Genomic DNA, 14,622 nt, shown 5'->3' on the forward strand with positions numbered 1-14,622 from the left:
ACCAAAACGCCATGTGCTCTTCATCCCTCATGTTATCACACACATTACCCGGGACGCACAATCTGAACCTAGAAGTGTTCAGAACTCATCCCTAGTGGTGAGTTACTGTATTACTTCTATTACTTGGGATAATTGTCTATAAATGTTCCCCAACACCTATAGGACTTTTTATAATGTGTAAAGTTCTTCCATCAGAATCATGTCCTAGAAGCCAGAAGATAGAAGTGATTTTGTGTCTCTAATCTGGTCATGTCCTGGAATTCTTCATCACTGGAATAAGTCCCTTCTCTCTGAGGTGTTTGGGTCTCCAGTAGCAGCTCCCCATGGATTATGCCTGTTGGGTCTTCTCCATGAGGAGCAGTGAATATCACAACCATATATCACACTCTTTTCCTACCATGTAAACTATAGTGATGACATCGCTGGATCGGTGACTACGTTCTAAAAGAAAACTTTTATTAACAATTGGGAACAAGTTTGGAGATGCAGTATATGATATATGTATAAATGTCAGATATCCTATGTACATGGTTAATATATAGATGTGTTATCTGCATCATTTATTGCTCTGAATTGTTCTCTCTCCTGTGTGAATTCTTAGATGTCTGATAAGATTTGATTTCTGAGCGAAACCTTTCCCACATTCAGAACAGAAAAATGGCTTCTCTCCTGTGTGAATTCTTTGATGTAGGATTAGTATTGATTTCTGAGTAAAACATTTGCCACATTCTGAACATGAAAAAGGCTTCTCTCCTGTGTGAGTTAATTGATGTATAACAAGATCTTGTTTCCGAGTAAAATATTTCCCACATTCTGAACATGAAAACGGCTTGTCTGCCATGTGACGTTTTTTATGTAAAACAAGCAGTGATCTATGGGAAAAACATTTTCCACATTCTGAACATGAAAATGGCTTCTCACCTGTGTGAATTCTTTGATGTTCAACAAGAACTGAATTCTGACTAAAACATTTCCCACATTCTGAACATGAGAATGGCTTCTCTCCTCTGTGAATGCTTTGATGTCGAACAAGATATGATTTCTGAGTAAAACATTTCCCACATTCTGAACATGAAAATGGCTTCTCTCCTCTATGAATGCTTTGATGTCGAACAAGATATGATTTCTGAGTAAAACATTTCCCACATTCTGAACATGAAAATGGCTTCTCTCCTGTGTGAGTTCTTTGATGATAAACAAGAGATGATTTATCAGTAAAACATTTCCCACATTCTGAACATGAAAATGGCTTCTCTCCTCTATGAATGCTTTGATGTCGAACAAGATATGATTTCTGAGTAAAACATTTTCCACATTCTGCACATGAAAATGGCTTCTCTCCTGTGTGAGTTCTTTGATGATGAACAAGAGATGATTTATCAGTAAAACATTTCCCACATTCTGAACATGAAATTAACTTATCTCCTGTGTGAGTTTTCTGATGTTTAACAAAAGAGCATTTCCAAGTAAAACATTTCCCGCATTCAGAACATGACAATGGCTTCTCCCCTGTGTGTGTAATTTGATGTCTAACAAGATATGATTTAAAAGGAAAACATTTCCCACATTCTGGACATGAAAATCGCTTTTCCTTATTTTGTATAACAGACTGAGATGAATCTTTAGGTCGGACTTGTATAACAGGATGAGATGAGAGATCTTGGCTGTGAAGGGCTGAGGGTGTATCTGGGATAATGGAATGTTCTTCATATGTATCTTGTGTGATATCATCATCTGCTTTATAATCTGAAGATATAAGATTCTCCTCTGAACTCCTGGTACAGTCATCTGCAAAAAATAACACATTTTATTTTTAAGCAATAATCTTAACCCCTTAAAGGGGTACTCCACTGGAATTTTTTATTTTATTTTTTTATCAACAGGTGCCAGAAAGTTAAACAGATTTGTAAATTACATCTATATAAAAATCATAACCCTTCCAATACTTATCAGCTGCTGTATTCTCCAGAGAAAGTTAATTTCCTTACTGTCTGACCACAGTGCTCTCAGCTGACACCTCTGTCCATGTCAGGAACTGTCCAGAGCAGGATAGGTTTGCTATGGGGATTTTCTCCTACTCTGGACAGTTCCTAAAATGGACAGAGGTGTCAGCAGTGAGCACTGTGATCAGACTGGAAAGAAATTAAAAAAGAAAAAAACTTCCTGTGGAGCACACAACAGATGATAAGTACTGGAAGGACTGAGATTATTTAATAAAAGTAATTTACAAATCTGTTCAACTTTCTGGCACCAGTTGATTTAATTTTTTTTTTCCAGGGGAGTACCCCTTTAACCCCTTAGGGACTCAGCCCTTTTTTGAAATTCTGACCACTGTCACTTTATTAATAACTCTGAGATGCTTTTACCTTTTATTCTGATTACGATATTGTTTTTTCGTGACATATTCTACTTTAACATAGTGGTAATTTTTTGTCATTACTTGCATCCTTTCTTGGTGAAAAATCCCCAAATTTCATGAAAATTTAGAAAATTTTGAATTTTTCTAACTTTGAAACTCTCTGCTTGTAAGGAAAATGGATATTCCAAATAAATTAAATATCGATTCACAAATACAATATGTCTACTTTATGTTCACATCATAAAGTTAGCATGTTTTTACTTTTTGAAGACATTAGAGGGCTTCAAAATATAGCAGCAATTTTCAAAATTTTCACGAAAATTTCAAAATCTGAATTTTTCAGGGACCAGTTACGTTTGAAGTGTATTTGAGGGGTGTTTCTGTGAGAAATACCCCATAAATGACCCCATTATAGAAACTACACCCCTCAAAGTATTCAAAAGGACATTCAGACAGTTTGTTAACCCTTTAGGTGTTTCACAAGAATAGCAGCAAAGGGGAGGAGAAAAATCTAAATCTGCATTTTTTACACTAACATGTTCTCGTAACCCCATTTTTTTCATTTTTAAAAGTGATATTAGGAGAAAAAGCCCCCCAAAATTTGTAGCCCAATTTCTCTTGAGTATGGAAATACCTCATATGTTGACATAAAGTGCTCTGCTGGCTCACAACATGGCTCAAGAGGGAAAGAGCAACTGTGGGATTTTTTAAAGCAAATTTTGCGGTCATGGTTTTTAGGGGCCATGTTTGTTGGTAAAATTATATTTTGATATCTATGTTCTCTGTGTGTGTGTATATATATATATATATATATATATATATATATATGCCTAACTTTAGATGGTGTTGGCTGGTTTTATCTAGTTTCAGTTAAACATTATCTTAGTTATGGCCAGTGTCTAGTGATGCTCGAAAACTATCCAAATGACCTTGGAAAATAATGATACTTTTCTAAGTTAACAAGCTTTTTCTATGATAAGAAAGAAAGTGTAAAAGGAACCTGTGATTGGAAATAAAGTTAAACACTATGAGCCTCCAGGGGTCCTTAGCCAATAAGATCACACTAAGAATGCTACTATGTAAAGGGCTGTAATCTACTTTGGGGCATGATTTTCTTCTGCGGAGCTGTTTCTCTGCTTGTAAGAGATCATCCGCATTAAATTTGTCTACTAATCAACATGGCTGGAGTTGACTGATCACAGGGAGAAAAAGATCTTAACAAATGGTCCTTCGATTGCCGGAAACAAAGAGTGGACTTTGGGTCGAACGGTACTGACCAAAATACTCAGTGAGTATTGAGTCTAAGTCGCTGAGGACAAAAGACCCCCAAGCTCAACGTTAGCTGTGAAACAGGCTGGTTGGTATCGGGACCCAGGCCCACCTTCTGGTTCCGAACCTGATTGATCCAGTCCTCCATGTCATTTGAGAGGTAAGACAGATCAATTTTCTCTTTCTCTCTCTTTTCTTGTGGTGATTTCAGTTTTGCACACCGGCACTATTGTTGATCGTATAACAACTTGGTGACATAGTGGCCGAAGACAGGTACTGTGTTGATACCAGATAGAGTAGTGGTTCTCAACCTTGTTTTGCCATTACCCTTGACATCCCATTCCCAAATTAGAGCCATTTTGTAATGACTGTACACCGGCACTATTACATAGTGGCCGAAGAGGCTTTCTTGGAGTGTAGCCTAATGTAAATAGACACTGCCTGCTTCTAATTCATATGCTTTAATTTCCTCTATAACAGGACCCTGTTCCTCTCCCTATCTCCTCATGTTTACTGCTCACAGCAGCCCAGTGCCCACATTTCCCCTTTGCAGTCTTCCTGCTCCGCTTCTCGGTGTGGTGACGTCAGCCTACTATTTCTTTCAAAGTGGCCCTGACCAGTACCAGTGGCTGTGGCTGCCATTACTGAGTTTTTTTTTTATAAGTACCCCCTGGGGAACTGCTAAGTGCCACTGGGGGTACTTGTACCCCAGGTTGAGAACCACTGAGATAGAGACATCTGGATAACACAGGGGCCGAAGAGGCTTTCTTGGGGTGTAGCCTAATGTACTATGACTAACACTACTGTTGCTGGTGGAGGGTTTAATTATTTTCTGTTTCTGCCATTTGTTTGGGCATTGCTCATGGTCATGTTGATCTTCTATCACTTATGTCTCCATAATCCTAACACTGTTCCTCCGGTGTTTTATAGATCACTGAGAAATCCAAGGGTTGTTAAAGATGGGGAATAGGTTGTGAAGGGATCTGCTTGCACTTGTTTAAGTTGCTGCTGCATTCCACCTGCTCCTTTAGAGGGAGATAAGAAATGTATCCAAAGGAAAGATTCAAATAATGTCAAATACTGTAATAAGTGGGAGAAGTAGTTTGGGTTTAATGATAGATTGACTGTATAATAATGGCACGCTTTACGTGGTAGGAGTAAGGAAATGAGTCTAACAGAAGAAAAGAAGCTTAACTCCTTAAGGACGTAGGGCATACCTGTACGCCCTACGCCCGATCCTTAAAACGGGGTCACGCCGTGAACCCACATCACACCGGGTCGGTCCCAGCTGCTAATCATAGCCGGGACCCTGGCTAACAGCACGTGGCATCGATCGTTGTGCCGCGCGCTTTTAACCCTTCAGACGCGGCGATCAAAGTTGACCGCAGCGTCTGAAAACGAAAGTAAACGCTTCCCGGCAGCTCAGTCGGGCTGATCGGGACATCGCGATAAAATCGCGATGTTCCAATCAGCTGGGACGCAGGCGGAGGTCTCCTTACCTGACTCCGCAGCGTCCGATCGTCGACTGATTGCTCCAAGCCTGAGCTACAGGCTTGAGCAATCAAGCCCCTATCTGACTGATCCGTTCAAAGCTATGGCTTTGCAGGGATCAGCATAGGAGATCAGTGTGTGCAGTGCTATAGGTCCCTATGGGAGCTATAGCACTGCAAAAAAAAGTGGAAAAAAAAAGTTAAAGGTCATTTAACCCCTTCCCTAATAAAAGTGTGAATCACCCCCCTTTTCCCATTAAAAAAAAAAACTGTGTAAATAGAAATAAACATATGTGGTATCGCTGCGTGCGAAAATGTCCAAACTATAAAAATATATCGTTAATTAAATCGCACGGTCAATGGCGTGCGCGCAAAAAATTCCAAAGTCCAAAATAGTGTCTTTTTGGTCACTTTTTATATCATGAAAAAATGAATAAAAAGTAATCAAAAAGTCCAATCAATACAAAAATGGTACCGATAAAAACTTCAGAACACGGCGCAGAAAAATAAAAAAGTTATAGGGGTTAGAAGATGATAATTTTTAACATATAAATTTTCCTGCATGTAGTTATGATTTTTTACGACAATATCCAACCTATATAAGTAGGGTATCATTTTAACCGTATGGACCTACAGAATAAAGATAAGGTGTTATTTTTACCGAAAAATGAACTGCGTAGAAACGGAAACCCCCAAAAGTTACAAAATGAAATTTTTTCTTCAATTTTGTCGCACAATGAATTTCTTTTCCGTTTCGCCGTGGATTTTTGGGTAAGATGACTAATGTCACTGCAAAGTAGAATTGGTGGCGCAAGAAATAAGCCATCATATGGAATTTTAGGTGCAAAATTAAAAGCGTTATGATTTTTAGAAGGTGATGAGGAAAAAATGAAAATGCCAAAACGGAAAAACTGTGCGTCCTTAAGGGGTTAAGGAATCGGGATGCAGGGCGTATGCATACGCCCTGCCTCCTGAACAGGTTAAAGTAGACAAATTGTATATGTGAATCAATATATCATTTATAATTTATTTAGCATGTCCATTTTCCTTACAAGCAGAGAGCTTCAAGGTTAGAAAAATGCTACATTTTTCAATTTTAAATGAAATTTGGACATTTTTCACAAAGAAATGATGGAAGTATCGATGAAAATTTACCACTAACATACAGTGGAATATGTTGCAAAACTATCTCAGAATCAACTTTCTAAGCTAAAGAATCCCAGAATAATTAACTCTTAAAGTGACAGAGGTCAGATTTGCAAAAAATGCTCTGCTCCTTAAAGGGTAGCTCCCACCATCCTATTTTTTTTTTTTTGCTAGCCTGTTCAAAACCCCCCCCCCCCCCCCCCCCTGCTAGGGCACTAGCCCGTTCCCTCCTCCCCCCCCCCCCCCCCGCCCCGCATACCCCGCTCCCTCATTACACTTGCAGTTACTGCAGAGTCCGGCAGCGGGCGTGCAGGGACGGCGGCGGCGATGTGCGGGAGGAGTGGCCTCCCAGCCAGTGACCGGGGAGCCAATGCGCTCGCTCCCGCCTGTCTGATTGACAGGCAGGGAGCGAGTGCAGCCTAACTGAAAAAGGACTGATTGCCACTCCAAAATCAGTCCTTTTTCAGTGGCCGGTTTTTAAATGTAAATTAAACCTTTTTAATGGAAAAAAAAAAAAAAAAGTATATTAGAGATATGTTGTAGTACATAAGTACTACAACATATCAAAAAATAAATTTAAGGTCAAAATGGGCTGCGTTCTTAAGGGGTTAAAGAGACCTGTGAAAAGTGAAAGAAGCAATCTGAAAAAAAGGCAACTGCACCACTCTTCTTCCGTAACTCTTATTTCTAGAGATGAGCGAACTTACAGTAATTCGATTCGTCACGGACTTCTCAGCTTTGCGTTTGCTGACTTTATCCTGCATAAATTAGTTCAGCTTTCAGGTGCTCCGGTGGCTGGAGACTCTCTCCTAGGACTATATCCACCTAGCTGAACTAATTTATGCAGGCTAAAGTCATCAACTGCCGAGCCGGATTACGCTCATCTCTACTTATTTCTTCATCTACAGACTTATATGAGGGCTTGTCTTTTGCGAACCAATTGTACTTAGTAATGACACCTTTCTTTTGAAGGTCGGGTCACCAAAGGATTTACCGTATATACTCGAGTATAAGCCGAGTTTTTCAGCACGATTTTTCGTGCTGAAAACACCCCCCTCGGCTTATACTCGAGTGAACTCTCCACCCGCAGTGGTCTTCAACCTGCGGACCTCCAGAGGTTTCAAAACTACAACTCCCAGCAAGCCCGGGCAGCCATCGGCTGTCCGGGCTTGCTGGGAGTTGTAGTTTTGAAACCTCTGGAGGTCCGCAGGTTGAAGACCACTGCGGCCTTCGACATCATCCAGCCCCCTCTCACCCCCCTTTAGTTCTGTACAGTACTCGCCTCCGCTCGGCGCTGGTCCGGTACTGCAGGACTGTCCGGTGGGGAGGTTGTCCGGTGGGATAGTGGTTCCGGGCTGCTATCTTCACCGGGGAGGCCTCTTTTAAGCGCTTCGGGCCCGGCCCCAGAATAGTCACGTTGCCTTGACGACGACGCAGAGGTACGTTCATTACCAACGTACCTCTGCGTCATCGTCAAGGCAACGCCTCTATTCTGGGCCCGAAGCGCTTAGAAGAGGCCTCCCCGGTGAAGATAGCAGCCCGGAACCACTATCTCACCGGACGACCTCCCCACCGGACAGTCCTGCAGCACCGGACCAGCCCCGAGCGGAGGTGAGTACTGTACAGAACTAAAGGGGGTGAGAGGGGGCTGGATGATGTCGAAGGCTGCAGTGGTCTTCAACCTGCGGACCTCCAGAGGTTTCAAAACTACAACTCCCAGCAAGCCCGGACAGCCGATGGCTGCCCGGGCTTGCTGGGAGTTGTAGTTTTGAAACCTCTGGAGGTCCGCAGGTTGAAGACCACTGAGGGCGGATAGCTCACAAGAGGATGATGAAGGGGGGGGGGGTGGGATGATGACAAGGGGATGATGACAAGGGCATGATGAAGGGGGGGTGTGGGATGATGACAAGGGGATGATGAAGGGGGGGGAGGGGATGATGACAAGGGGATGATGAAGGGGGGATGTGTGGGATGATGACAAGGGGATGATGACAGGTGATGATGATGAGGTCTGGATGATGACAGGCGGTGATGATGATGAGGATGTTAATGACGGGTCTGGATGATGACAGGGGGGGGGATGATATATTTCCCACCCTAGGCTTATACTCGAGTCAATAACTTTTCCTGGGATTTTGGGGTGAAATTAGGGGCCTCAGCTTATACTCGGGTCGGCTTATACTCTAGTATATACAGTAATACTGCAGATCCGTTACGTGTGACCCTACCCTAAAATGTCATAAGTCCCACGGTCACAAGGGGGCGTGGCTATGCTGCAGTGGGTGGGTGGGATAGCAGGGTGGATGGGATTTACTGAAGTAATGCTATCCACCCACTCACTGCGACATAACCACGCCCCCTAGAGACCATGTGACTCATGGTATATTGTCTCTGGCTGCATGGAATGCTGGGAAAGGTCAGGGACAACAGTAAAATAAAAAGACTTGCACGACAGCACTTCTGGGTGGGGTCCTGTGCATGAAAACGTTCAAAGCGGTGCACGGAGGTGATAGAAGCAAAATAACACAGGATTATAACTAGACGTCATGGGATCAAAGGCTGAAGAAAAGAAATCCTGGAATATCCCTTTAAAAAAAAAGCGCTATGGGATTTATTTTTATACTTATATAGTGCAGCACAGGCTATTATTAGAGAACATTGAAGATGTTCTTGTGTATGCCTTGTGCTTACCTGTTTTAGCTGATGTGGCAGGCATGGGTTTTCAGTCATACCTTATTCCTATTTTAGAACAGAAATGATTTTCTGATACATTTCCCATCAATCCTCTGGCTTTGCAGATAGAGGGGGTGGAGTCTTATCACTGCCCCTGGTCGTCTAATTAGGTTGTTGGTGCTGGAGTTAAGCCAGGTGAACTGATTAGACTCATATATGGGTTGAGCTCAGTTCACATTATCTGCAGTTTTGATGCATTTTCTTATTCAAAGTGCATTTCTAAAGAAATATTACCATAAGGAGAAAGTGGTTTGACCTATAATCACAATTGAGGTTTTTTTTTAAGTCTTTAGGCTATTTCACTTTTTTTTTTTTTCCGTTTTATTGAAAAGATAACAACCATCAGCAATACAGTCAATGTATAAAAATTAGCATTTTCCGCACCTAGCTTGAAAGGACAAAGTCACATCTCAGTATAAAGACAATGGCAGACAAGCAGAATGATATGTCCCGGAGATGCCGGACTGCATGGACCGAACACAGTGGAACATATAAAAACCTCAACAGGAAAACAACTGAATAGGGTATATGGTGAAGGTCAGCGAACAGCAGCCGACAACTTAGGACAATAAAAGCTCCAGCATCTCTCCGCACCATGTAGAATACAGGTATAGTAATTCAATAGAAAATGGACAGACACTGACATGAGTATAAACTCCAGAAATAAAAGAAAATAAATCAAAAAATTTTTACCACCAATCCTAAGGACTCCGGTGGCCAGTCATGGAATATGAACAGAGGGTCAAAGGGGAAAAGCACCATGCACCTAACACCAATAGAAGTTTCCTATTTTTATAAACAAGGTGAGAAAAAGGTATAACAGCATTTAGCAGTTCTCGACACTTAGCCATGGTAGGGGGTCTCGGGTCCATCCATAGGAGGGCTAAAGCCTTCCTGGCCAAGAACAATGATTCCCATAAAAAGGCACGGGTGTGATGAGGCCACATCTCTTCATCCATAAGTCCAAATATACAAACCAGAGGGTTTAACGGAGAAGCAGGATTCACAAGAGCAGCAAGAAGTCGGAGAACTTCAGTCCAGAAATCTACTATATAAGGGCATAGATCTACTATAAGCAGGCATAGATCTGCTTCTGTTGCTTGCCACATCGGTGACAAACATCAGAAGCAGATCTACCCATTCTATGCAGTCTAATAGGAGAAACATAACTATAATGAATAATATTTAATTGAATGAGTTTGTTGTTGGCAGCCGGAGACACTAGCATGTGAGAAGAGAGAATCTCCTCCCAAACATCATCAGTGAGAGAAGGGATATACGACTGCCAAAATTGTACAGCAGGACACGGCATACGGGAGTTCTTGGATTGTATAAAATGAGTATAAAGGATGGACAGAAGACCCCGTGGACCCAGTGATTTCAATACTCTGATCAATGGAAATGCAGAAATAGGTGGGCTCCACCACCACCGCAAACAGGAGAGAGGACAGAAGGCACCCCTGCCGCGTTCCTCGGCCCAAAGCAAACAGGAGAGAACAAATACAATTTACAAGGACCTGAACCTTAGGATGCCTATAGAGGATGTTGATCCACTTCCTAAAGTTAGGATAATACCCGAACCTGTTAAGTACCTCCAGAAGATAACTCTACTCTGCAGAATCGAAAGTCTTGGCAGCGTCTAATGATGCCAAGGCCCAATTGCCCCCCAAAGCAACTCCAACCTGGACTGCCATCTGGATCCTCCGGATATTATCAGAGGAAGACTTTCCCGGCATGAAACCAGTTTGGTCACCGTAGATAATAGTAAGAATAACACGATTAAGCCTATTGGCTAAGACTTTGGAGTCTAAATTTAACTGGGAGATCGGTCTATAAGACCAGCATTCCATAGGATCTTTATCTGGTTTTAATAGTACCACAATGGTAGCATCATAAAGAGACACTGGGAGTGCACCCTCAAGTGGACGCTGTATGGTACATACTTAGAAGAGGTGGGAGGAGCACGTCTGACTACTGCTGGTAAATCTCCAATGGAAGACCATCAGGGCCCGGAGACTTAGCCTCTTGCAACAAAGTAAGTGGGGCATCCAGAAAGTCACAATCCTCCACCGAAAGAGTGGGGAAGGTGATGGCATCAAGGTAGGAATTCAGCTGATTAGTGTCATATTACACCTGGGAAGAGTAGAGATTAGCATTGAAAGAGGAGAATCAGAGGGCTAGCTCTCCATTGCCTAGAAGAAGAGACCCATCTGAGGCTCTAAGTTTAAGAATCGGTGAAGCAAAAGAATTCTGCCTCACGATATGGGCCAGTAGCTTACTGGACTGGTTCCCATGCTAAAAATGTAATTGTTTGAAAACAAAAAAAACACTTCCTGTTTGTTTTTTCGTGGAGATGTAACATATACTGATGGCTCTCAGAGAGTCAAGCTATTTTGTTAGCATCAGATGGGTCTGCAACATCACGGGCTTCCAGGTCCGAACAACTCCGCACCAGCTCCTCCTCACGTCTAGAGGAAAAAATTTTAATAAAGGAAATAGTAGATCGGAGATATGGGGGGGGGGGGCTTTGGAAAGTGTAAAAGCGCTAAGGGCACTAAGGGGAAATTAAGGCAAGGTAACAGGAGGGAAAGGGTTCAGAGTTGAGGTATGAATGTTCTAAGGAATGGGAGGTGGACCATCGAGGGGGCAGTCACGGTGCCTGACCAGCACAAAGTCCAATCTTCCAAAAGAAACAACTGTGCAACAAACTTGTTTATAAAATGAGGAAATCTAAAGGGGAAAAACACAATCTTCATAAAGGGATAGCAGAGAAATTGTTCAAGAAGCTGAGGGCAGGTGAATCCAAGGCAAACGTTGAGCAGGTAACTGTACATGACGGCCTCCATAGTCCAGTACTGGGCAGCAGTCTCCTGTTTAACCAGTCATCTGCTTCTTGTGGGCTGGATACGCCATAGAGAAGGGGACACCTTTCTCACGCGGCCGGGCTTTAATGGAGGTAAAGGTAAACGCTCTGCTGCATTGTAAACCAGATGAAAAGTCCGGAAAAATAGAGAATTATCAATAAAGGTGATTTCCAGCAGCCTCCGTGCAAAGCGGAGAATCAGATCGCGATTGTTACAGTTTAAGAGCAAGGCCAGGAGGGGGCACACAAATTTGTGGTCTGGAGGGTACTCGGTGTGCTCTTTCAACCGTGAACGCCGCGGAGAAAGACACCTCAGGGAACAGCTCTCACCCTTCAAAGAAGGCCCTGGGATTCTTGCCCTCCAACTGCTCAGGTAAGCCGATCACCCTGATGTCATTCCTGTGCAGTCTATTTTCTAAATTGTCATTTTTTTGCCTGGCAAGTTCAAGCTGTTCCTTCACAGTAAACTAAAAGTTACAAGTAAATACCAACATTTTTGCTGAGATTTTGAAAAAAAAACATGGCAAAAACTGAAAAAAATGCAAAATGATATGTGAACACAACTCTAGGGAGGTGTATAACAACTATAAACCCTGATCCCACAGACATAGCAGCAGCAGACAGAAGCAGGGAGGGGAGGTGTGTAACTTCTATATATTCTGACCCTATAGTTACATCAGCAGCAGTATATGAATAGAGCTGAAGGGGGGAAGGTGTATAACTCTTATATATCCTGATCCCATAGAGATAGCTGCAGCAGTATACAGAGAGTGGGGAGGGGAGGGTTCTGGGAGCTAGCAGGGGAGATCTGCTATGTGATGAGGTCATCCTGTAGTTCACAGGAAGTTATCTGATCTTGGACTGACCACTACCTCTGACATATTAAGCAATGTCATTTTCTGTGGGTCAGGCTGGTGATTACATCACTTGGTTACTGTAATGAAACACATGGATGCAGCTGTGCTGGAATGAAACAAATAATTCTGAAGTAATGGTGAGTGTGCACGATATGGGGGGGGACTTGAAGTGCTACGCTCCTCCACCCTTCTGCCCATCTTCTCCACCAGCACAGCGCCCCTCCCCATTGAGATGCCACCTGGCCCTACCATTAAGACTGTATCAGAGAAGTCGGCCCAGATCTCCATAAACCCAAACCCCTCCTTCCTACACCAGCTTCTGAGCCACTTGTTTACCTCCCTAATCTCCCGCTGCCTCTCTGGTGAGGCTCGTGGTACAGATAATATTTCAGAGAATATTACCTTTGAGGTCCTCTCCTTGAAGGGGTATTCCAGTGCTCCAGCGTTCTAAACATTTTGATCTGAAAACTCGGAGCCAAAGGCTGTGACCTCATGAAAATGCCCCTCGTAATGGCACACCACGCCCCCTCCTTTCATGTCTATGGGAGAGGGCATGTCGGCTGACACGCCTCCTCCCCTAGACATAAATAGAAGGGGCGGGAAACCACTGCCGCAGGAACCCAGGGTTTGCTTAGAATGGCGGGTGCTGCGGGTGATCATGGGGGCCTCAGCAGCTGTATGGGTTAAACTCGAGTGCCAGGAAGACAACACACTGTTCATGATCCCGGTCTTTGTGACAGATCGCCTTGTCTGTCCCCCAGTACCTATCTGGCCTGCCCTCCTCCTTCCCTCTTTACTGGAGCAGACACCCCCCTGGTGGTCAGAGGCAGTATCTTGCTGCAGCATCGCTAACTCTGAACTAACATCCCCTCATCTGCCAACTGGGCAAATTTGTTGAGGTTAAGATCAGGACTAGCCTCCCTGACACTTCTCCCTCTACCCCGTTTTCTAACTATAACCCAGCTAGCTGCCTGACTGTCCTGCACCTCCATCCCACTATCCTCCTCCACCTCTACCCCACAGAGTGCCCGCTCAGTACCCAGCAGACTCCTCTCCATGTTGTCAATACATCTCAGTCTAACCAGATGCTCCTCAGGATCCAGGATCTGGGCTTCCAAATGAACAACCCGCACAACAATATGCACCCTCCAACTGCTGTTCAAGGATTGTATACACTGACCAATATGTACACTGGATAGCATTGTCAAACATGGAGTCAGTGCGGGGGCACAGAATAAGTGGGGACACAGGAGGGGTATAATTATAATAATAATGTCTTTATTTATATAACGCCCACATATTCTGCAGCACTGTACACAGTTTGTTATCACTCAGGTTGCTCCCTGTCCCCATTGGGGATCACAATCTAAATTCCTAATTCACCTATCAGTATGTCTTCGGAGTGTGGGCGGAAACCCACGTAAACAAGAGGAGAACATACAAACTCCTTGTAGATGTTGGTCTTGGTGGCATACTAGCTGTACACTAGGGCTCTGCAGACCATATAAGTGATTTCAGATACATCCAGTGACTCTTTTCTATCTGGCCCAGACAGCCATGAAGACTTTTCCTGGTCAAAACTTGTCTCTGCGGAATCTGCAGACAAAAATGTTGTGTTCCTTTATCCAGCACAATCCCCACCACTTTACATATCTGTATTGCCCCACACAGTAATAGTTCCCACTTTGAGCACCAATATAGTAATTAGGCGTCAATACTGCCCCATATAGCATTGGGAGTCAATACTGTTACATATAGTACTTAACCCCTTAAGGACCAGGCCCATTTTGGCCTTAAGGACCAGACCAATTTTATTTTTGCATTTTCGTTTTTTCCTCCTCGCCTTTTAAAAATCATAACTCTCTCATATTTACATCCACAGACCCATATGAGGGCTTGTTTTTT

General features: G+C 43.2%; 1 protein-coding gene across 1 annotated transcript in view; it reads right to left on the bottom strand.

Annotated features, from left to right (window-relative positions):
- Positions 1–470: 470 nt before the first annotated feature.
- LOC130300128 (uncharacterized) overlaps positions 471–14,622 on the bottom strand; it is a 246,533-nt gene continuing 232,381 nt past the window's right edge. Inside the window, exon 14 of the mRNA XM_056551524.1 lies at positions 471–1,788. Coding sequence (XP_056407499.1) covers positions 557–1,788 — 1,232 coding nt within the window. The 3' untranslated portion in view covers positions 471–556. The remainder of the gene's footprint in view (positions 1,789–14,622) is intronic.

This window comes from Hyla sarda, chromosome 1 (genome assembly GCF_029499605.1).
Source record: "Hyla sarda isolate aHylSar1 chromosome 1, aHylSar1.hap1, whole genome shotgun sequence".
Taxonomy (NCBI): Eukaryota; Metazoa; Chordata; class Amphibia; order Anura; family Hylidae; genus Hyla; species Hyla sarda.